Source organism: Vitis vinifera, chromosome 17 (genome assembly GCF_030704535.1).
Source record: "Vitis vinifera cultivar Pinot Noir 40024 chromosome 17, ASM3070453v1".
Taxonomy (NCBI): Eukaryota; Viridiplantae; Streptophyta; class Magnoliopsida; order Vitales; family Vitaceae; genus Vitis; species Vitis vinifera.
The window spans coordinates 17,900,090-17,925,299 of NC_081821.1; the positions used below are offsets into that span (position 1 = coordinate 17,900,090).

At 32.3% G+C, this 25,210-nt stretch overlaps 1 protein-coding gene across 4 annotated transcripts in view; it reads left to right on the top strand.

Annotated features, from left to right (window-relative positions):
- LOC100266762 (probable ADP-ribosylation factor GTPase-activating protein AGD15) overlaps positions 1–25,210 on the top strand; it is a 51,164-nt gene that overhangs the window by 20,187 nt on the left and 5,767 nt on the right. For all 4 annotated transcript variants that reach the window (XM_019226704.2, XM_019226703.2, XM_010665619.3 and 1 more), the window contains exons 2-7: positions 2,062–2,120; positions 8,183–8,273; positions 9,791–9,845; positions 10,165–10,255; positions 10,352–10,553; positions 18,669–18,852. In XM_019226704.2, coding sequence (XP_019082249.1) covers positions 2,062–2,120; positions 8,183–8,273; positions 9,791–9,845; positions 10,165–10,255; positions 10,352–10,553; positions 18,669–18,852 — 682 coding nt within the window. The remainder of the gene's footprint in view (positions 1–2,061; positions 2,121–8,182; positions 8,274–9,790; positions 9,846–10,164; positions 10,256–10,351; positions 10,554–18,668; positions 18,853–25,210) is intronic.

A 25,210-nucleotide genomic window follows, 5' to 3' on the forward strand; every position in this document is an offset into this window, starting at 1 on the left:
TGACTTTGTAGATATCCTGCTCCCTTAATAGATATTGAAAAACAATCAGACCAAGCCAAGGAGACTGCTTTAATCCATACAATGATCATTATAACCTGCACACCTTTTCTCTACCATAGTTTTCTTCAAAGCTAGGTGGTAACTGCATATAGACTTCTTCTTCAAGTTTGCCATTTAGAAAAGCATTTTTGATAATAAGTGGGTGGAGAGGCCAATTTAAATTTGCAACAAGAGACAGTAAAACTCTCATAGTATTCATGTTAGCAACTGGTGCAAACATCTCTTGATAGTCAATTCCATATGTCTAGGTGTATCCTTTTGCCACTAATCTTGCCTTCAATCAATCAATAGTCTCATCTAGTTTGTGCTTCATCGAAAAAAATCCATTTACATCCAATATGAGACTTTCCTTTTGGTAGCTTCACCAAACCCTAGCTATCGTCGAGATATCACGTGTTGTAGGGAGAAGAAGATAAGTTCTACTTATCTCTGGTTGCATCGAATGCAGTAACCAAGACATAAGGAATTCTTAATTTCCCAAACTTCATAAGTTAGGTTTGTGACTGTTGGGGTAAGTAAGGTAGCATTAACATACTTAAATTTCCCTTTTCCCATCAAAGAGATTTTGGCTGACTGAGACCACTCCATGAAGTTTTTTCCATTCAATTTCACAATGGTAAGATTATCATTATGTGAGGGAGTTTAAGGGTTTGTGGAGGTTCTACCATGTTTAGAAAAGCAAGATAAGGGGGAAAAATAGGGTTGAATTAGGCTGTAATACTCCTTAACAAAAGAGAAAAAAAAAAAAAAAAACGATCAACAAAAAAACGTGAAACAGGATAAAAATAATATTGCAATATATATAAAAAAAAAAAAACACCAATGAGTGGAGCTAATATGAATGGGTAACATCAAGTATGGATGAAAAACAAACACTTGATGATAGTCTTTGTTGTTGTTGTTTTTTTTTTTTTTTTTTTGATGAAAAACAGAAGAGAATAGAAAAAATTCATTAAGGAACCGACTCCTTTTTATGATTCTTTACAATATGAATAGATACAAAATATATAGGAAAAAGAAAAAATATGTACAACTGGAACTCCTAGAAATTAGTTGTAATATACATGAAAATACATTAACGAATAATCTTTATTTTCCTAATTCTAATCCTATCCTTAACTGCAAAAAAAATATTATGTTTAAATTAGGAAAAAATCTTGGCCTTAATTTCCAAAAGTCAAAGAATAATCTGAGCTATTTTTCTATAATGTTTTTCTTTTTTCCTTTCTCAATTGACTTATAGTAACTAGGATAACTAGTGTTAGTTTCCTCATTAGAGAACACATTGAAAATCATTTTTTTTTTTCTGTGAACTTTTATTCATTGATATACAAATTCTAAATATAATAACTCATTTTTCCATGCTTGTTTCGTTGCTAACTTCCTATTGAGATTCAAAAGGTTTGGTTATTGTCTTTCTATAACACGTAGTCCATGCCAATAACTTGGTTAACAAATTAGTGAAAGCACACTCATAGAAATACATATATCTTCAAAGTGATTCCTTGATGCCCTTTCACTTTTTAAAATGAGCATTTTCTCAAAGCCCTTCTTCTGGCTGCATCCAATTCAACACAACTGAGAATCTCCTTAACTCATTTTACTTTCGATTTTCTAGCCCCTCCAATAAATCCTTAAGCTCTCAATATTTTATATAGTTGTATACATATGTATCCATGTGTGTTTGAACTTTTGGGTGTATGTAACTTGTGTTCAAGTCTTGATACTTTGGTGTAACATCTACATTTGATGAGTGATGGACAGATGCTGCTAGTTGTGAAATCTCCATATTTATTTGTTTCAATTGTTTGGTTTGGTCTTTGCAATTTTTTTTATTGATTGGCCTAAAAACTTTAACTGTTAGGATATGGGTCCATAATGCATACCAGATTTACACATTTTATTTTATTTCCTAAAGTTTCATTCTTTATTTTATTATTTATTATGAGTATTGTACTTAGATGTTAAATCCAATGGCAAAGTGGCTCCTGTTTTGTACAGATATTGGAGGGTCTTCTCAAGCAGCCGGAGAATAGGGAATGTGCAGATTGTCGAAGCAAGTATGCAGTTTCTGAACCTATTTATGATGTGTGGCTTGATGATCCCATTGCATATTAGCTTACTTCAATCAAAAAAAAAAAAAAAAAAGGAAAAAGGGAAGAGTTTACTATTAGTAATAAATACTAAAGGAAACTGGTATTATGGTTGGATTTTGCTATAACCATTCAAAACCTTTATGTGCAAGAAGCTGCATTGGGGATTGGTCACTGATGACTATTGATGAACTGCCATAATGGTTTCTTATTTTGCAGTCATTGCTTAATGTTCTGGAATTTGTGATGTTTTATTCTATGAATGTAATAGAAATGTGTGATTAATATTTAAGTAATATTTCATTGTTTTCAAACCAGTATTCCTAGTATCTATTCTGTTGTCAAGTCAAACATTTACTTTATATATTTTACTTGGATTTGCTTGAGGGTAAGCCACTTGTAAACATTTTTTGGATGTTCACTATACCTTTTAAATGATTATGTCGATGCTAGGGCAGTAGGCTCTTAGGAGGGGTAGACTTGTCATCCTGATCTCTTAGGTGGGTTGGGCATGCCATCATAATCTAAATACGCCTCCTTTGGAAGTAAGAGAGGCAGCTAAAGTTTTTATGTGCTGGGCTGAACAGAAAAGGGTAGGGTTTATGGGCCTAACAAAAGTGTAAGCAAGGATTTTGAGGGGTTGATAGAATGGAAAGGCCCTAAGCTTAGGGATCCGTTCAAAGTTATAATGCACAGATGTTAGGTGTAGTAGGCTTAGAGGTTAAAGGATAAGAGTAAAAGCTAAAGTTTTGGTGATTGGAATGTATGTTCAGTGGAAGTAAGAACTGTTTTTCAAAATGTAAAAATTTAAAATAGGACTTAGAAAAAATGTTTGGTTATTCATTGTTTGAAATTCTTTTGGAAACATTTTCTAAAAATAGATGACATTTGGGAAATTTCAAATTTTATGTTTTTAAAAAGTGCAAGTTTTTTGATGTTGAAAATGATTTAAAAAGAAACATGTTTTCCATTATTTTTAAAAAATTGAGAACATTTTTTGAAAACAATATTAATTTCTACTAGTGAATACTTCCTAGAATTTGCAAGAGAAGGAAATTGAAAGTTTAGAAGAATTAAATCCATGAGGTTTCATTGCAGTGGTTCAACATGCAGCTAATACATATTTGAAATCCTAAGCTTAAGAGATGCTTTTCATGGAAAGTGGTGGTGTATATTAAGAAAAAATGATGATGGTGATAATGCTGCCGATGATGATGATGAATAAAAAATTATGTCGTTATGGCTTTGGGAAAAGCATCCAAGTGTTCAATGGAAGAAAGAAGAGGTGTTAATCATTTAATAAGGACCCTCTCAAATAAGTTCTTTTATTGCAAAATTTAGATTACTAAGTTATTTGGACCAGAGTTTCTTCATTTATAAGTTATTCAGATTGTAAGTAAGAAACTTGAGCTTACACAGTCACCTGCCTCGACGATTGGACTTTGACAATTTCACTGCAATATATTTATGAGTTATTTTCATGAAGATTAAGAAGAAAAGTTGAAGACAATATATAGAGGCTTATCTTGGTACTAGGTGCCTCTTAAGATTTGCATACTTGGTGACTCCAATTGAAGCCAAGTTTTAGGTTCCAAATGATACATACAATAAGTTATTGGCAGGCTATATTTACAATTTTTAAATTTACATTTAGTTTTTACTTAAACTTCCCAACATATTTGGACCTTAAGCCCTTTGACATGAAGTACTTGTATCATAGGTAGAGAGAGGCATGCAAGATATCTTATTACGCAATATAATTAGCCAAATGTAACTAATTATAACCCATGATTTTGAAGATCAAATCCAAAGAACTCTTATTTGCAATTATAAATCCTTGTAGCTAAGCATTGCAAATTCCACTAAATATAAAAAATAAAATCAAGAAAAGTGTACTTATCTATGAACCACTGAGACAAATCAAGTTTCTCTTGCAAAATTAAAAGATGTCAGGAACCAAGGTGCCATATTATTCTTTTTGTCCACCTAGTTGGGCCTGCTAAATAATTAGATTTAGAGCATAAATTTTTCCATCTTGTCGGAGCACAACCTACATCATGGAACCTTATCTTGCTTTGACTTTGTTAGGCCCACTTAGTGCCTAGTGCAACCTATATTTGAAAGTTTTCCGGAACTTGATCTTACCCATATTGAATTGGTCAAAGTCCATCTTGGCTGGGCTAGGTCTAGGACGAGATGGAATAGTTGCTCAGCTTGTTAAAACATGTAATATATGGCTTTTTAGAGGGCCACCTTCTCACCACAATTTTGATGTAATGTTAATCCACTTGCAATAGTGCTCAAAGGTTATAACAACATGCAAAGGTCACTACATATATAGGTTAGAAATTTCTTTTCCTAATCAAAGTAGGATATTGCAATCAACATTCAACCCCCCACCCAAATAAATAAATAAATAATAATAATAATAAATAAAGTAAATAAATAAAAATGCAAATTGGTATCCTTATTGTGTTGATTGATTGATTTTTCGTTGTTTATTGCATCAAAACAAAATTTATAACTTAATTCAACTATGCTAAAGTAACTCTTACCCGATCAAAAAGGGTTTTTAGCAGAAGTTACGATAGTATAGTAGTCTTAGGTGTAGTCCATTGGGATGGATTCATAGTTTTAAAAGGCTCAAGGCACATCAAGGCGCAAAGTAGTTCTGGAGCCTGAGGCGCAGGCTTTAATGAGGTGAGGCACACCCTAATTTACATATATTTTTCCTCTATTTTTCTCCTATTTTTCCTCTATTTTTCCTCCTCTTCTTCGTCTTATTCACTTCCCCACTACACGGCTGAGGCTAGGCCAAAATTTGGGAGAGTTGTCGGGTTGAAAACAACCAGAAAAGGGGGGTGGAAGGGAAAACAAGGCCAAAACGGCGTCGTTTTGGCCTATTCTTTTTAAAATAAGAAGGGCCAAAACGACGTTGTTTTGACCCTTTTTAAAAATGCTCAAAACAATGTCGTTTTGGACCCTACTCTTTTAAAAGATCAGGGACTAAACGACGTCTGCACCTGTGGACCGTGTTGCACCTTGCTGGAGGCGATCGCCTTCGTGAAGGGGCGTCGCCTACCTTTAGGTGAGGCGCCGAACGGTGGCGTCATGCCGCCTGGAGCCTAGGTGTGCCTTTCACAACTATGGATGGATTATTTCCGATAATTAAGGCTTGAATGAGGGGAAAAGAAATTATTATGATCAAGTTAAATTGGATTTACAATTAATAATGAAAATTCAAAATAACAATGGTTTCAAATTGAGAGGAACAATAAGATGTAAAACTAGAGAAAGTTAATAAGGAAAAGAAATTCTCAGAGTTAGGATTTTCTAGAAAACAATTTCTATGATGAATAGACATTGAGATCAATTTTTCATCAAGTTAGATTGAAAATCTAAATTCTCATCTAAACCAATTTTTTATTTAGCTCTAAGTCTAAATCTAATTTCTCTTCAAATTAGGTTGTTTAATCTAAGAGATCAATTTAAAACATATATTCAATATATCTTAAATTATCTTCCAATGATTTACGCAATGCAACTATTCAATCTCATTAAATCTAGCTTTAAGAATTTAATGAATCTACTTAGTTTGCATTGTAGTAGTCATTCACGATAATTTGAAGAGAAAAATCCCTAAAATTCAATTAATTAATCAATTGGATCAAATTACCTTAACAATTAAAGCTCATTTCTCTAATTCACCTCTAAATCCTCCTTCCTTTGAGAAAAACGAGATTTAGCCACTCATGCTTGGAGATTTGGTCTCACAAGGCATGTTTAGCTAGTGAGAAAATGAAATAAAATAGAGAATTCTATTGAGAGAAAGAGTTTCTAAAAAAATCTACAATCAAAAGTGTCAAAAGGCTCTTTAATGAGAGATTCAAGTTCCTATTTATATGTCAAGGTCAAGTGGATACTTGACATCATTTAAAAGGTCTTTCAAGACCTTCTCCATTCAACAATCTAAAGTTTAGCAGCAAAATAACTGTTTCGCAAGAAGAAAATCAATTTCACATTGTTGTACAAAATCAGTGGAGCAACAGCAGCAGCTTTTTGGACCATTTCGTATGGCTTTGCGAAATTTTCGCATGTTCATGCGAAATCAACTTACACATCTTTCTTAGCCTGCAACAGAAATCCCTTCTCTGGTCTAATTCACACAATCATGCGAAATTTTCGCATGATCATGCGAATATGCAACATTTGGTTTTTGAGCTCCTCTTTGTCATTTCTTCCATTTCCTTCTTTTGATTTCACATTAACTACCTCAAATTAGCCCAAATCCCGATCCAAACCAATTGCATTACTTCCAATTGTGCATTTGGATCATCATCAACATTATTTGTTCTCTTCAATTCTATTCATCTCTTTTGTCACCAATTTATCAAAATCATATCTTGAAATGATTCCAAAAATTCATAAAACTTTTTAGTAACTCTTGTAAGGACGACAACATATTAATTAGATATTTTGGACATAATTACTACTCAAAAGATGTAAAACTTATGAGAATTATCATCTAAAATATGCTCTTTTTGAGTAGTAATCACATGTCCTATGGAATTGTGGAGCTAAACAAATAGTATCCCCCACTAAGGTTGGGGATCGACTTTGATACTATTTGTGACAACCTACTCCCTTCCATATAAATATTATCCTCTTTAAACCAAATGAGCCTTCGTGACTTTAAAATACATCTACATAGTTAAGAAAAGCCTATTGCTTGTATAATGTTCGCACCTTCTTCCCACGATTGATGAAGGTTGTAACGAAGGTCTCGAAGAACCAACCTTTACCATGTTTGACAGCCACTTGCCCACAAACTTTAGTTTTTAAGAGAATAGCCCAATAATTTATATCAAGCAAAGATGTTTTGATAGACACCTACTGATGAGGATGGATCTCCATGATATAGTCAAGATAAGAAAAAAAGGAAATAAATAAATCTTAAATTACTCTATCAAGTGTATTTTGTTAATTTTGCAATTTTTTTTTAGCTTCTTTAGAGTCATAGTTACTTAGTAGTTGGTATTTAAATTTCATTTAAAATTTGGAAGTTGTTCTTTTTTTTAATAGGAAATTTCTCCCTTAAAGAAGTTTCTAAATTTCTAAATTTTTTTCTATTGTTTTTATTTGATTCCTTTTTAGAATCTAAATAATTTTCTTTATTAGAACATTATATTGCAAGAAGTTTCTATAAAAGTAAGTTTCAATTCTTAAAAAAAAAGGTTTCTATCTTTTTTTTAATTCCATTATTTGGATAGGAGTTTTAGAAAAGAAATATGAAATCTTGACAAGTTATTGCATAGGTTAAGTTTCTTTTTTCATGGTTTTATTTAGCTTCTAAGGTTTTCTAAAGCTTATAAATAAGACTAATTAATTTAAAACATGATTAATAGATTATTAATGATGAATGATTCTAATTTTGCAAACTTTGTATCTTTCAATGGTGAGACTCCATTGCTTTTCTTTTAAGTGAGACTCTTAAAAGACCTTAGTGAGACTCTATCAAAGGCCTTAATGAAATTTTAAGGTTTTCTATCTTCCTTCTTTACCTTTTCCCTTTTTTTTTTTTTTTTTTTGTTTTCCTTTTTTTCCATTGCTATAATTTTATTCTTTTTCGCCTTCTTACATCTTAAAAAATTGAAGCCCTAGTCCATCTTTTTTATCATAGATCAACCATCATTAAAATTGTATGAGTTAAGATATCTTAATTGTGATTTTGAATGGGATTTTATTTTCCATCCAAATTGGACCATAATCTAGCATCTAGACTCACATTTGTCTTAGTAGATGAGGAAGGGGCCACGTTATGATCATCTTTCTTATCTAGGATTGTGTTAGTTTTGTTTAAAAAATTTGCTTATTTGATGAAATCCTAACTTAAGGCTTTGGAGTTGGGTTTCTACATTTGAGTAAGTTTTACTTTGAGGTATATATATTGATGTGTTTTTTTGAGTTGTCCATTTTAAAATATATTTTCTTATATAATTTGTCTTGCATTGTCCGTGCATTTGTTTCAGGGCTCCACGATGGGCAAGTGTAAACCTTGGAATATTTATATGCATGCAATGTTCAGGAATCCATAGGAGTCTTGGAGTACATATCTCAAAGGTATATGTTGTTAATTCCTGCCATTTAATATTCGCTCCTATAGTGATGAGATCACCAAGAATTTTCTCTCATATTTATTTTTTCATTTGTTGTCTTAAGTGATGATATCATTTTTTTAATTAATTCTGAAGATGAATTTTAATGATGTACTACACCTAGAGGGAGGATGAATAGATGTTTTTAAACTAATTCAAGAGGATCCCCAACACATACCATCTAACATTTGAATTTTTCATAATTTTGTTCTTCTCTTCATATGCTTTCCAACAAAGAGTGAAAGTCACATGCAATTATGAATACAACAACACTTTCTCAATAAATTTCAAATGCAAGTCACATGCAAATGCTTGAACACTCTCCATCATGGTTCATAAGAACAATTTCTCATTAACACAATTTTCAATTTCTTTTGAATAACTATATCAAAATAAACAGAAAAAAATATCCAATATCTCCAAAGAAAATCACACCTATTTTCTCATTGTTCTTCCATTCGACTTGTATGCCCAAGTAATATATGAAAACTAAGACTGAAAATAAATTAAGGACTAGAATAAGAGAGAGAGAGATAATGACACCAGAATTTACGTAAAAAATCTCCGAAGAGATAAAAAATCATGAGCCTACCACCGATAAAAAATTCCACTATGAAGAATAAGCAATGTGTACAAGGATGTACCTAGCTCAAGTCCTCTAATCCTTCACGGACTACTTGACCAACATCTTCTCACTTCAGCCGTATTCTTCATCTTTCGGAACATGCTTGACATCCTCACCAAGCTTGATCTTAGCCTCTTCTTGAAGCTCAATTAAGAAGAAAATGGGTTTTCACCCAAACCCAAATAGATTAGAAATTGAGATATGAATGAATGGAAAAATCAACCCATTTTTTCTCTAGAAAATCTGTTGGAAAACAGCTTGAAAATCAGAAAGAAAATGGGGTTTTCTCGGCAACCAAACACCCTCGATTTGGTAAGAAAAGAGTGCACAAAGGGGGAAATGATTGCTAATCTCTCTCTCTCTCTCTCTCTTTATTTTTGGAAGCAATATTTTTTAGTTTTTAAGTTGAAAGAAACCCTTGATCCAACAGATGAAATAACATCAAGAAAGTGCAACTTGGATTGATTTGACCTAAAACTGGATTGATACTAGAACAAGGCATTTAAACACTTAGTAAAAAAAATGCTTCCCAGGCCTCCCTAACTCCTTAAAAAAATATTTTAAGAAAAACAACAATTTAAAAGACATGGTTGATTCAATTTCATCCAACTCCAACCTCAACTACATACCTTGGTTCCTTAGCAAATTCAACAACATGATCTTCACTAGGTAAGTAGTCTGAAGAAGGATTTGAAAAAACCGAATTAGGAGACAGTTAGGAATTTTGTTTAGAATTACCAACCTACCTAAAACACTCACAAATTCCATTTTCTTCTTTACACATGGTCATACCACTATTATATTATTACAATTGTAATATTTAGAGATGGCATAACTTTTCTGATTTAACACTATAGGTACGGTCCACTACTTTGGATACATGGCTACCAGAGCAGGTTGCTTTCATGCAGTGTAAGAATATGGTTCAATCTTCTAATCTTGTTATTAAAGTTCCATTTTCCTGAGCATATGAGTGGTTAGCCTATAGTATTATGAGATTTGTGGTGTGATCAAAAGAATGGTGGTCCTCATATGATATTCTTACTAAATTGATTCATATTTATGGATGCTTTTCATCTTAGCCACTTAACATTTTCAGATTGCTAACAGAACATATAATGATTGCTGTTAAGAAAGATTTGTTGGGTGTTTACTTTGCTTCTTGTTCAATCATCTTTATACTGTATTGTCAAGATGCCAATCATACTTGATTTGTGTTCTTGTGGTGTAGCAATGGGTAATGAGAGGTCTAACGATTATTGGGAAGCGAATCTGCCGCCCAATTATGACAGAAGTGAGAATGAGAGATTTATCCGCGCCAAGTAATTTACTGTAGTTTACTACGGACTATCTTTTCTAATTGGGAACTTTCTTTCTTTCTCCTTTTGGTTATTAGATGTTTACATGGGAATTTTCAGGTATGTGGAGAAAAAATGGGTTTCAAAGAAAGCAACACAACCAACTACAAAGCCAAGTGAAAAGAGTAGTAATTTCCACAAGTCAATGGAAAGTGGAACTAGAAGTGGGATTCGTAGTAAAACAAGGAAATTGTCTCTTGAGGAAGAAATTTTTACTAACCATATAGCTCAAATTGCTCCTCCAGCAGGAAGAACCCGATGGGTAAAGTTTGAATTTCATTATTTTCTTCTTTTATGCTTGATTGAGGAATTTCAGCATTGGTTAATACTTGCAGGGATATTTATGATCAGTCCTTACATTTCACATTCTTTATCAAATCTATAACATAAATATTCAATGAGTAGGAATACATGCATACATAAGTACGCATTTACATATATTCATGATGCATACATATACAAATGTATGCCAATATATATTTATCCATGAGGGTCTGCATATATATATATGTTTACATAAATACATGAATGTATGTGTGTGAATATACACACCTCTCATTAACGTTATATTATTTTGTCCAAAATATTTTCCAAGATTTGCTCTTTATTTTGCAGTCATTTATCAATGCAATTTATTTTTTGAAGGGCCTGATATGTCATAGTCTAAACTTGTTTCCAAAAAAGGGAAGTAAATGTCTGTCTGTTCAAGTAAGATTCCCATTTTGGATAACAGCAACCTGCTTTCTTCCAATAGTCATCATTTGAGCATGGGTAGTTTATCAGAGTCAAAAGGTAGCCTTGCCAATTGTCTAGCAAGAGCTAGCTGATAAGGTAGTTACAGTTGCAAAGATCCCCTATTTATTATATTCGAAGTTCAAGTTGTTTAAGGGATGAGACACTTTGTTTGAAATCTATTGAGGGTTCTTTAGATCAAATTAGATTAGGAGATCCTATGTTCTTGCTATGAGGTTGTACGAGAGATAAGAGGCTGGTTTCTGTATTTGAAACTAAGAATTTGTCCAAAATCACAATGATTATTTATTTTATTGGCATTTTGTGCACATGGAATTGGACCTGGGACCCCATCCCCACACAAATCTATGGTAACTTGAGTGAGGTTGATGAGGATGAATCTCCAAGATATATATCAAGAAAGGGAATTAGTATTAGTTGCAATTAAAGTAGGATTAATATTAATTATAATTGAATTAAGATGAGTATTTGTTGGAGTCTAATTAGGATTAGCTAGTTCAGTTATAATATAATTAGAATTTGAGTCATGATAGGTTATTAGAGTCTTAATAGACTTTGGATGTTATAATTGGAATTAGAGTCATAATAGGTTATTAGAATCCTAATAGACCTTGGATTGCTTAGAGAAGTCTATAAATAGGCTAATTGATGTAAATTAAAGGAATAAATTGATATTAATAATATTATATTTTCTTTCATTGGAAGTGTTGCAATCCTCAATGGTGAGATTCCATTGATTTTCTTCTAGGTGAGACTCCTAGAAGACCTTAGTGAGACTTTAAGGTTTTCGATCTTTTCTTCATTGTTTCTTTTTTCTCTCTATTTCTTATCTTATATGTTTTCTTTATCATAAAATTTATTCATTGTTCCTCTCCTTACACCTTAAAAATAAAACCCTAACCCACCTACTTTTGAGTATAGGCAACCATTTTAGGGTTGTCCTACATCAATTTTGGTATCATAGCAAAAGTTCTTGGCTTGAAGGCATATGTAGTTGAGGAGTGGAGCAACATATGCAAACATGGTTGAAGGCTACAACTTTTTTATGCAACCATTAGTGAACATATCAAGCTTAAACGAAGAGAAGGATTGGCGACGTACTAGCATCTTCCGAACTCGTGTTGCTTGCCAAGGGAGATTGTGTACTTTGATTATTGATGGAGGTAGTTGTTCCAATCTAGCTTTAGAGGAGCTTGTTGAGAAGCTTAATCTAAAGACAAAAGATCATCCAAATCCCTATCAAATAGCATGGGCAAATGACACATTTATTTTGGTGAGTTCTCATTGTTTAGCGACATTTAATTTTAGTAATAATTTTGAGTTATCAATATGGTGTGATGTTTTGCCAATGAAAGTTGCCCATATTATGCTTGGAAGAACATGACTTTTTTATGAAAGGGTCCAACATGATGGGTATGAGAACACTTACACACTTGTGCTCGATGGGCGTAAAAAGATCCTCCGTCTAATGAAGGAAATTCCACCACTTAAGCAACCAGAGGAAAAATTAACACCCTTGAAACTAGAAGAGCCATCAAGTACTCCTATTAAAAAGCAAGTCGAAGTTACTAGTAAGGAAGAAGAAATCATCAATCATGAATCTGCAATGCAAGAGGTGATGGAACTGATCCTAGATCAACCAGTAAAAGAGCTCAAAGAAGTTGTAGAAGCTTCAAAAGAACTGATGTTTGACTTCCCAAGGCCAAACATTATCTTGAGTAGTGGCAAACATGAAGAATCTGCTGAAATTTCTTTTGAACATAGGGAATTCAAGAATCTTATTCTTCTGCAAGACAGTTTACAAGAAAAGTATGAGAAGTAACTCTCCACAAGCTTGTTGAAGACACATAATTATTTCGAGAATTATTAATTTGTTTTACAACATCAAAAAGTTTTCAAAGTCTAGTATTTGTCTTGCATGAAATTGAACAAGTTCAAGAGATCTTGAGATCCTGTCTTAGCATGGTAAAGAGACGACGAAGAAAGAAAGGGTGGAAGGCATTGCTCAGAATTTCAATTGATCGTGGAAAATCACTAAAACTTGAGGTTGAGTTTTTTTTTCAAGTCAGGGGGAATTGATGAGGATGAATCTCCAAGATATCTATCAAAAAAGGGAATTAGTATTAGTTTCAATTAAAGTAGGATTAGTATTAATTAGGATTGAATTAGGATGGGTATTTGTTGGAGTCTAATTAAGAATGGTTAGTTAAGTTATAATATAATTAGAATTTGAGTCATGATAGGTTATTAGAGTCCCAATGGACTTTGGATGTTATAATTAGAATTAGAGTCATAATAGGTTATTAGAATCCTAATAGACCTTGGATTGCTTAGAGAATCCTATAAATAGGCTAATTGATGTAAATCAAAGGTATAAATTGATATTAATAATATTATATTTTCTTTCATTGGAAGTGTTGCAATCCTCAATGGTGAGATTACATTGATTTTTTTTTAGGTGAGACTCCTAGAAGGCCTTAGTGAGACTTTAAGGTTTTCGATCTTTTCTTCGTTGTTTCTTCTTTCTCTCTATTTCTTATCTTATATGTTTTCTCTATTATAAAATTTATTCTTTGCTCCTCTCCTTACACCTTAAAAATGAAACCCTAGCCCACCTACTTTTGAGTATAGGCAACCATCCTAGGGTTGTCCTACATCAGAGGCCTTGGGTAAAATCGGTATGATTCATGTTTCAAAAGGCTTTAGTGTCTCACAATAATGCTTAGTTTGCTAGGCTAAGATGCTCACGACTTGGAAGCTTTAGAAGGCGTAGTAGGCAACTCTTAAAGAATGAAAGCTTTTATTACTGAAAGGAAGCTTTACAAGTGCTTTTGGGAACTCACTTGCTTGGTTAGGAAGTGATTTGGGTGGTGCCTTGGCCAAATGAGGTCCTCATCTATTTATAAGCACCAATGGAACTCTCTGGAACCTTGGAGGGTTCCTTACAACTCAAGAATAATCTAGAAGCTCCTACACTAGTCTATTGAAGATTCTAGAACACCCCACACTATTCCAATGCTCTCCTAGCTAAGTGTAGAGATGTGTGGACATCTCTAGCCCTCTCTAGAAGCTTCCATACTCTTCCACTTTGTAGCTAAGTGTAGAGTCTCCAAGGGACTCTAGAAGTTTCTCACCTCCTATATAAGCCCATGGGGAGGGTTATTTGAAACATCTTGTGACAATAGGCTATGGAACTAAATGTCCAATTTAGAAGGGGAAATTCCAAAAGATTTCCTAGGAGGTGAAATCCAAAGAGAATCTAAAGGAGTAGAATAAGAGCAAACAAAACCTTTACTTTGAAGTTCACCAAGGGTATTTTTCCTAAGCCAAATTTGTCTAGTCTTAGCAACTCTAAAAGATGAATTTGAAGCACCCATATGGGAACTGTGAATATTAGTTCATAGATATTATCTCCAATGGACTTCCTTTTACTAATGATTTCATTTAACATCTTAGTCCTATGGAAGACTTCATTTTTAGAGACAAAATCCTTTATAAGTTTTTCAATTGCTGGAGATAGAGCTTTATTTTTCTCAAGTAAAGAATTATGTTCATCCTCTAGAATTTAATTTTCTTAAGAAAGTTTTCTTTTTCATTCTTTAACATCTTGTTCTCATCTTTGAGAGAAACATGCAAAACAAATTTTTCATCATATTTATCATTCTTATGCATGCTTTCCTTTTTCAATTTTATATATTCATTTAAGAGTTTTTGATATTCTAGAGCAATATCATGAAATGCACAAACATCATCATCAAAATCAATATCATGAAAGCTAGATGATCGTTTTGCTTGTACTTGATTTCTCCAGGATTTGAGGTCTCACCGCCACTTGACTCTATATCACTCCATGTAACTTGCATGGTCTTTTTAACATCTTTAGGACTAGAACATTCAAATGCCATATGTTGTAGTTCACTATAGTTAAAACATTCAATTGTCTTCCCTTTAAATAAGATATTGCTTTTTCATTAAGGGAATTGTCAATTCTTTTTTCCTTTCTTTGGGTCTAATTTTTGAAAGTGTTTTTTCTAAATCCTCATAGTATATTCGGGCCTTTTAGATAATAAGGTCATTTCATCCACAGTCATAAGCGATTGATTACCAACTCTTTCTTTCATTCTTAGAAGCCTTAAAAGTGGTTTCCTTTGGCTTTTGAGAATTAGGTAAGGGCATCTAATATGTTTGAAGGGAGCCAACAAGTTTGTAAACTCTTAGAGAGTCATTGTTCTTGCTTTCCTCTATAGAAGTAACCTTTGGTCTAAACCTTTTAGGGAGAGGTCTCAAAAATTTTCTTACTACTTTAGAATTAGGAATTTCCTCCCTCTAGTTAAAACTTGAATTGACAGTATCACTTAACTCTGAATAAAAAGTAGTAAATGTCTCATCTTCTTTCGTTCTTATGTTCTCAAATTTGGTAGTGAGCATCTGTAACTTGAATAACTTCATAGCTGAAGTGCCCTCATGCGTGATTGAAAGAATATCCCAATCTTCTCTAGCACATTTACATGTGGCTATCCTTCGAAATCCATTAAGACTAACCCTATTAAATATGCTATATAGAGTTCAAGCATTCACTTCATTGCCTTGATTATCTATTCTATCCTATTCTTGCTTAGACTTGAACTTAGGGACATGAGTTCTTTAGAAAACTCTCCCAATAGATACATATTAGACAAAACCTAGTGGACTTGACATTGATTTATAAATCATATTTTCCAAAAAAATAAAATAAAATAAAATTAGGAAACTTAAGAAATTTTAGATAGATTTGGAAAAGTTTCATATTTTACTAAAAAACAATTTAGGAAACTTATTTAGAAAGATTTGGAAAGATTTTCTTTTTTAAGCTAAAAAAGATTTAGAAACATTTTCCTTTTTAAATCCTTATATGAAATTCCTTTTCAAATTTTTGAAGAAAATTTGGAAAGATTTTCCTTTCTAAATTCTCAATTTCCATATAAGTCTATTTCATACCTTTTATATCATTATTCTAAGTTAACTTAACCATACTTACCTGTTTAATCTTGGGTTAATTTTGCAACAACTTTGAATCTTCAAAAGGACTATAAATCATAGGAAAGTATGCAAAGTCTTAAACTAAGATGGATGGAACAAAATTGTCACCTAAATCAAAATTGCCTAATGCACTAACATAAATTATATTTTAAAAAAGTTTTTATTAAAGGTGATGATAGTCTTAACATTTTTAGAAATTTAAATAAATAAAAATATATTTTCCACATTGCTTTTGAGGAAAAGTAGGGATCTCTCCTCCTCTTCCAAAACAATGGATAAATCTTGGTTAGAATTGTAGGGCCCACATTTGAGAGCCTATCCAAATATCATTAGAAGTTGTGATTGGTCTTGAAAACTTGTTTCTAGAAGTCAAGGTCTACAAAATGGGGCTAAAATTAAGAACTCCAAATGCCTCAGATTAGTCTCGATTCTTGAACATGGGCTTCTCCTTTGGCAGCCCCATAGGCCATAAACTCTGATTTAAGCACATGGCTGTTGAGATCTCTATCAGGTCTTCAGTTTTTCTATGAGGGGAACTGCATAAACAGAATTTTGGGATCTTAGACATGTTAGGGAAGTCTTAACCCCTTAGAATTAAAAAACTACATATCATTAGGAGTTTTGAATCACTCTGATCCTGTTTACTTCCTAGGTCCCAGTTTATTTCATGACCATGTTCAAAATGACAGTTGAGGTGGCCAACAAAATTTAGGGGCTCCTAATGCATTTATGATGGTCTATACTAGAGGGCAAAAAAATATTTTCTAATATGATTTTTTCCCAAATTTCTGGGGGGCCTAGGATCAATTTCTTGGTGTCTAAGTATTCAGTTTTGGTTGTAGAGTGGCTGGTAGGATCAATTTCTTACTGTATGTACCTCTTCAAATCATTGGTACTGTAACCCAGCTAATAATTATTGTATTGTCAGTAGTGGAAATTTATTTGTCATATTTTTCCGTTTAGCCCTTATGTTAGATAATGTTTAATTAGGTCATAAAAATTCAGACACTCCAATGATGTGATGCCTCCATTGCTTCTATGTCATGTCCTCTCAATTGGAACCTGTCAGTATTAATTTTTTGCTATGTTTAATTTGTTCTGAAACCTGAGAGTTGATTACTCTTCCTGAAGTTTGTGATCATGTGTATTTGAATCTTAAATTGTAGTCTCTAGAATTTTAGGTTCTCAAGTTAAGTAGGGTTTCCTATGCAAACTTCTCTTTAAAGCCATCTTTCGTCAGGACACCCTCCTCATTTTCAGCATAAGCAACATGCTTTGATCTTCAAAACCTCCTTCCTAAATTAAGCCACAGTTTGAGTTATAGCTCTCATGAAAGTTAACAGGACATCTGCTTCAAAAAGGAGCCTAATCGAGGTTTATCCCTGCATGTGTCTTTTGTGCATAAAATAGAAATTATGTATTATACATTCCTTCAGATGTAACTCCTTTGATGTGGAATTTCATGCTTATTAGCATGGGCATAAGATGGAACTTTGTTTAGACATTTTCATTTTTCAGTTGGTTCATTTTCTCATATTTTGAGTCACCAAGAGACAGCTGGTTAGGGAATGTATAGTTTGGGTTTATCTGGCCTCCTTGGGAAAATGGCAGCAGGCTAATTTCTGAAGAAATATTTGAACTGCCCTGAAGAATCAAGTATCAAATATTAACCTTAGTTCCCATTTAGGTTTCAGTTTGAGGATATCACTCCATCTGATTTTGGTGGAATGGAAGGGGTCATATGACAACCAAAGTTAGGTGCTCCCATACATATTCCCCATAAGATTTGGAAGAAGTATAAATTTGAGCTTCCTACTAAGTTTTGTTTTATTTTATCAAACACCAGGATGATTAGTCTCAAGTAAATTTGACACTCTTAGAATTAAGCTTTTTCAGGTCCTTTTCCATCTTTAGGGTTTAGTGGTTAAGTACTGTACTATGAACTTCTGAGGAATATGGTTTTCATTTGTTGAAGGAAATTCTATGTAGGTGAAGAATCTGTTAGTGTTTCTGTGGAATTCCTTTCACATTGTTCTTAACTTCTTTCTTTTATCACAAACTTCAACCATAGTTATGGAGCACTAAATAGTGGTTAAGCTCACTTCTTTGTTTGTGCATGCTTTCTCTACATCAATATGAGACCATGGGAATATTTTTCATTTCTTTTTCTCCCTAAAGTTAGGACAGCATTAGAACTACATTAATAATTTTTACAAATGTTATCATTGTGTTTGATATTCAGTAAGTTTGTGATATGCTTCTAATATTGTTAAGGTAACAATTGGATGAAGAAAGGGAAGTTTATGTGCCAAGGGCTTTTGAAACCAACAAATGTGCTTATGTATTAGTATATTGTCATATGTTATTTTTAGCTGTCTTAATATGGTTGTTTTCTAATAATTAACTAACAATAATGTCAGGTCAATGTTCAAGGAGTCCTTGGCTGAAATCGTCATATTCTTTTTTTGTTCTCCATTCTCTTTGAATTCTTTTCTTTAATCTCTTTTTCTTTCCCCTTAGAAAATCATCACTGATGGTAGTTTGGGCAAATTCTTTAGATCAATTTCTTTATGTCATAATCTAAAGATTTATCATTTCTGAACAGGGTTCTTTAGATCTGAATAAGATTTCACCACCTGAAAAAGGACCACCATTCACAGGATGCAACACATCCTTGAATAAGGGTAATGCTACTACAGATCTCTTCCACTTGCCTTATGTTCAAGATGCAAAACCAAGGCGATCTATTGCATCTTCTTCGTACTACTCTTCCTGGGCGACCTTTGAGTGTAAGAACAAACCATACTTTTATCCTATGCTCTATAAATTATGAAAGCCACTGGAGTGACTGAAACATGCTATGAATCATCATCATCATTATCATTATTATTATTATTTTACTTCCTTGGAGAGATAGAAAGATTATAGAATAGGACGTGGAATTCTATGTTGTAAATTACATAAATTGTGTTACCAAGAAAGAAAGATCAAGTTACGCAATGATTTAGAAAAGTAACTTTCCATTTTGATCGAGAAATTACAAAGTTGGTGATGGTTCATACTAATAGATGTGCATGCTCTCACATACTCACATTTACCTTCTAGGGAAAGAAATTAACTGGAGTGTTGGCTTAGATACATATTTTTTTTAATAAGTAGTTGGCTTAGACACATATGAAACCCTTGTGTGGTTAAATTCCTAATAGATTATTCCATATCACTATGAATGGGAAACTTTAGAGTACTGTCTAATGGATTCCATTTAGTACACTAAATAAAAATTGATCCTTCTAATGAGTTTTATCCATCCATTTTGGAAAGTTTTCTTTCAAAGTATTTTGCAAACATTTTCTGTAGTAATTTAATTTGATCAATTGAATCATTAATTTAAAACCAAGCTAATCTTTTGTTGGAGTAATAGGGTTGAAAAAATAGACAAATAATTGTGTAAAGAGAGATAAATAATTGAGAAAAATTTAGAAAATAAATATCTTTCACCACTTTTGTTGAACTACTACGCAACCTTTTATTTGTAGATACTCACATCTAACAAAATAGAAATTTTAATAAAAAAATATGGAAACCTAGTAGGACTCAACTACTTACATATTAAAACTAAATTAACCACTCAAAATAAAAATATTCTAACATTCATAAACCAAAATAATTTCTAATTTTTTGGAAACTTCCTAATTCAAGGTTACTTTCCAACATGTCTCCTTAAATCTGATTTGTAACTCTAACTAGCATCTTTAGCCTACTCAAATCTTCAAACTTGTGAGGTTTTGTAAAAATATCAACAATGTGATTATGAGACTTTAGAAAAATTAATTGCACTTCCTTTTTCATAATGCACTCCCTAATAAAATGATATCTTGTATCAATGGCTTTACTTCTATAATAAAAATCTATATTTTTTTATAATGCAATCACCGATTTGTTGTCTGCATAGATCTTTGTGAGGTCCACTTTTGAAAATTAAGGCTTTTTTTACAAACTTTTGACCTTAATTGCATGGCATATGCATGATGTTGAAATAAATTCCACAGTTGAAAGTATCATAATTGGTTGCTTCTTTGAAGTTCAAGTAAATGTGATATCTCTCATAAAAAACATAAAGGCAGCGGTGCTTTTTAAATAATCTAAGTTTTTGTCTAATCACTATCATTATATCCAACAAGCTCAAAATAATTAGAAGGTGAGTAATATAGACTATAATTAAGTGTATTTTGATGCAATAAAGAATTCTTTTGGTTGTCTTCATGCGAGTCACTATTGGTACTTCCAACTAATAGTCAAGTGGCTTAGGGTTCCAACTAAGCTTTTATATTGTGTGGATCCATCTTTTCTCCTTCTTTATGTCTTGACAATTTAGCTCCACATTCTATTGGTATGTTTAATGGATTGCATCTATTCATGGTAAACTTCTTGAAAATTTCTTTCGCATGGATTTGTTGAAAAATAAAAATACTCTTTTCGGTTTGTTTCACTTCTATGTCAAGATAATATGACATGAGATTGAGGGTGAATCTCAATGATGGATTACACCTAGAGGGAGTTGAATAGGCATTTTAAAACAAATTCAAGAGGTCCCCCAACATTATTATCTTTCTTTAGTATTTCTTACAGTTTAGATTCTTCCTTTCCAACAACTTTTCAACAAAGAATAAAAATCATATGCAAGTATGGATGAAACAACACTCTCCTCACAATTTATAAATGCAATTCATTTACAAATGAATCAACACTCCCTAACCAAAATTCATAAGAACAATTAACTACTTAAAACTCATCTCCAATTACTCTTTGATATCATAATCAAATTAAAATGAAAATTAGCCAAGATTTCCAAAGAATAATTCAACTTATTTTAGCTCATTTTTCACCCATCCAACATGTACAACCAAGCATGGAATTGAGATCAACAAATGAAAATGAACAAATGAGAAGAATGAGGAAGAGAGAGAGACAATAGCACCAGATTTTTACATGGAAAATCTTCTAATAGATAAAAAACCATAGGCCTAGCAACGATAAAAAACTTCCACTATGAAGAACAACCAATATGTACAAGGATTTACCTAGCTCAAGTCCACCAATCCTTCACGGACTACTTGACTAGCACCTTCCAACTTCAGCTTCACACCTTCTTCTTTAGGAGCACACTTGAAGTCCACACCAAGCTTTATATTGGCTCTTTTTGAATCTACATAAGAAGAAAATGAGTTTTCACTCAAACTCAAATCAACAAGAACACGAGAAATGAATGGAAAAAATGAATCAGCCCATTTTTTAGAAAATCCAATTGAAAAACAATTTGAAAATCAAGTTGAAAGAGGATTTTCTTGAAAAACAAACATTTCCAATTTAGATTGAAGAGAGAGAGCTTAATGGGAGTGAAAAACGGATGTTGGTGTTCTCTGTCCTAAACTGGAAACACTTAGGATAAATATGAAAGGGAACCCTCGATTAGACGACTAAAAAAAGATCCAACAAAAGATAGATCAATCTTACTTAGATTTGGATTGATCCTAGAACATGGCACAAAAACACTTAGTCAAAATCCTACTACCTGGCCTCCTTAACTCTTTAAAAAAAAAAAAGTAGTTCAATAAAAAAAATAGCAATTTTGAAACTCAGTTGATTCACATTCACCTACACCCTTGACTATATACCTTGGCCTCTAAGCATTTTCAACATCTTGATCTTCATTAAGTAGTCCAAGGAAGGATTTAGAATATCCAAGTGAGGAGACACTTCAGAATTTTTGTTTGAAATTGTCAACCTAGCTAAACACTCATAGAGACCAATGTAAGTAATCTCAAATTTCTCAAGTCATTACTTCTAAGAACTCATAAGATATTATTGGATTATTTCCAGTGAAGATCAAATCATCCACACACAAACAAACAAGTAATATATCATTTTTTCAATTCACCTTTATGTGGAGAGCATGTTCATGAGGGCATTGAGTAAAGATTGTCTTGAAAATATTTCTCAGTTGTACTATTCCATGCTCTTAGTGTTTGTTTTAATTCATATTTTAGAACCTTATTCTCATGCCCTTTTGCCACATACCCAATGGGTTGTTCCACATACACTTCTTCAAGATGTCCATTCTAAAAACTAGATTTCACGTCCATTTGAAAAATTCTCCAATTATTTTGAGCCGCTAAAGAGATAATTAATCTTATAGTTTCTAAATGAGCAACAAGAGCAAATACCTCATCATTGTCAATGACTTGTTGTTCCTTATAGCCTGTAGCTACCAATCTTGCTTTGTATCTCTCTACTTCTCCTTTTGCATTTTTCTTTGTCTTGTACACCTATCTTACTCCAATCGTCTTTTTCCCTTTTAGAAGATATCGTAATTCTCTTATGTCACTCTTCCTTGTTACTTTTATTTTCTCATTCATAGTACCTTTCCATTTTTTGTCTTGCATTATTTATTCAAAACCTATTTGTCTCACAATTTGCAAAATGAAAAAATAAAGTAGATCATTTTGATTTTATGTTTCCTCATGAAGTTCTTGTAGACTCCTAAAACATGGTGTCCTTTCACTTGAATTTTACAATTAAGATGATAATGTTGGAACTCCATGAGTTGATGGAGGTAGTGATGAAGGTAGAGTAATGATCTGATGTAAGGCTTCACTTGTTTGCTCTTCTTCTTCATAAAGCTGAGTATCATAGTTGCATTCTTGAGCACTCTAATCCTATACTCCACTCCATTAAACTTGATATTTCTGTTAATGATGATATTTCCATTGATTAGATTGTATAACTTTTAGCCTTTAGAGCTCAAGTCATATCCTATGAAAATATGTTTTCCATTCTTGTCTTCTAACTTTGATTGTTTTTTATTTAGTACATGAATATGCAATGTTTCTAAACACTCTTAAATGTGAAATACCTGATTGTCTTCTATTCCAAGATTGTTGTGGTATCTTATTCTATGCACTTCAATTAAGAGAATAGTTTGACGAATAGATCGCACAATCAACCCCTTCAACCCAAAACTCTTTAGGCATTTTCTTATTTTTCAACAGACTTTGGGCCATGTCAAGAATGGTTCTATTTTTCTTTTCAATTACTTTATTTCATTGTGGAGAATATGGAACCATTAAGAGTCAATGAATCTCATAATTTTCATAATATTCTTCAAATTCTTTTGATGTGAGTTCACCTCCTCTATCCGATCTCGTTGCCTTTATATTGTAGCCACTTTTATTTTCAACAAGCACTTTAAATTTGTTAAAACATTAAGTACTTTAGATTTTTTCTTAAAAAAATACACCTAATTTTTTTCACTTAAATCATTAATAAAGAGAAATATATTTATTCTTATCAAAATAGTTTGGATGTATTGGTTGCATACATTGGTATGAATGAGTCCTAGAGGCTTTTTTGTTTTTGTAGTTGCTTTCTTTGGAAAACTTTTCAAGCATGTTTTCAAAGTAAATGTCCTACACATAATTAATTCTAGTGATTTATAGAGGGCAATCTTTTCACCATTTAGGATCTCAAATACTTAAGTGTAAAATCCAAGAGAAATCATTAACATAATATTTTAGGCATTTTACAACTTTGGTTTGAATGTTCAACGAATGTATTCTATTTCTTATCATAAGTACATTAGCAATCAAGTCGGTATATTGATCTCTTATTAAGGGACTTTGATTTTTCATGTGAATATCATAATCCTTTTCTATGAATTAACTCATGCTTAATATATTGGTTTTCATGTTAAGCATATAGTAGACATTTGAAATAAATTGATGTCTTCCATTTAAAAAAAAAAAATCAAAATTTTACCTTAAAGGCCTTCTACTTGTATTTCGGATATATCTTCAAAAGTAACATGGCCACACTTCGATTCATCAAGCTCCACAAACATATTTTCAAATTCACACTTATAGTTGCTTGCTCTAGTGTCAAGATAATATGCATTTTTCTCGTCACTTTCTCTTTTATATGCCAACAATAAAACCGGTTTTTCTTGATCCTTCTTTTCAACATAGTTCTTCCTTTCCCTATTGTTAGTAGCACTTCTACATTCATAAGCACAATGATCATACTTTTGACAATAATTGTAACATTGAATTTGAAACTTATCATATCTTCTCCTCTCATTTTGCCTTGGGTTGCAACTTCTCTCATATTCTTTTGAGGAACATGAATTTTGACTTATTCCTTCTTGTTTGATGAACTAAAAATATCTCTTCCTCTATTTCCTTAGCCATGGACATGTCCATGACCAAGTCTATGATTATTTTTCATTACCAAAATTTTCTTCATTCTCTTTTAAAGTAACATTTTTTTAAGAACTTATATAATTTTCTTAGTTATTTATTTTTAATCTCTCTTTATGGCTTTAGTGATCCCCATAAGTTGATTGATAGTTATAGAATCTAAATCTTTAGTCTCTTCAATCACCAAATCAAACTTTGAATCTAAAGACCAAAATATGTTTTTAATCACACAAGTGTCATTCAAACTTTCACCATTTCTTTTTAATAGATTAACAATAACTAATACTCTTGAAAATTGATTGGAGATTGATTCTTTTTTAAACTCGAACCCAAAGATTTTTTTTTTCTTCAAACGGGTTGAAAATAAGGACTATGCAAAAATAATTAGTAACTATTTCAAGTTTGAATCTAAAGATTGAAATATTTTTCTAATCAACTGAGTGTCTTTCAAACTTTCACCTTTTCTTTTTAATAGATTCACAATCACTAATACTCGTGAAAATTGATTGGAGATTGATTTTTTTTTTTTTTTTGCCTTCAAATGGGCTGAAAATAAGGACTATGCAAAAATAATTAGTGACTATTTTGAGGAATCAGGCCTGCCATTAATGTCATTATTTTTGTCTCTAGAGTAGGATCTGCGGCTCAAATTAAAGCCATGAAACAAGTAGCTGGAAAATCAAAATTGGAATTGGCGCAATTTGCAGAATTAGAAGCCTTTGCACAATTTGCTTTTGATCTTGATAAAGCTACTCATAGTCAATTGGTAAGAGGTCAACAATTACGTGAATTGCTCAAACAATCCCAATCATCCCCTCTTACAGTGGAAGAATAGATAATGACTATTTATATTAGAACAAATGGTTATCTTGATTCATTAGAAATTGTACAGGTA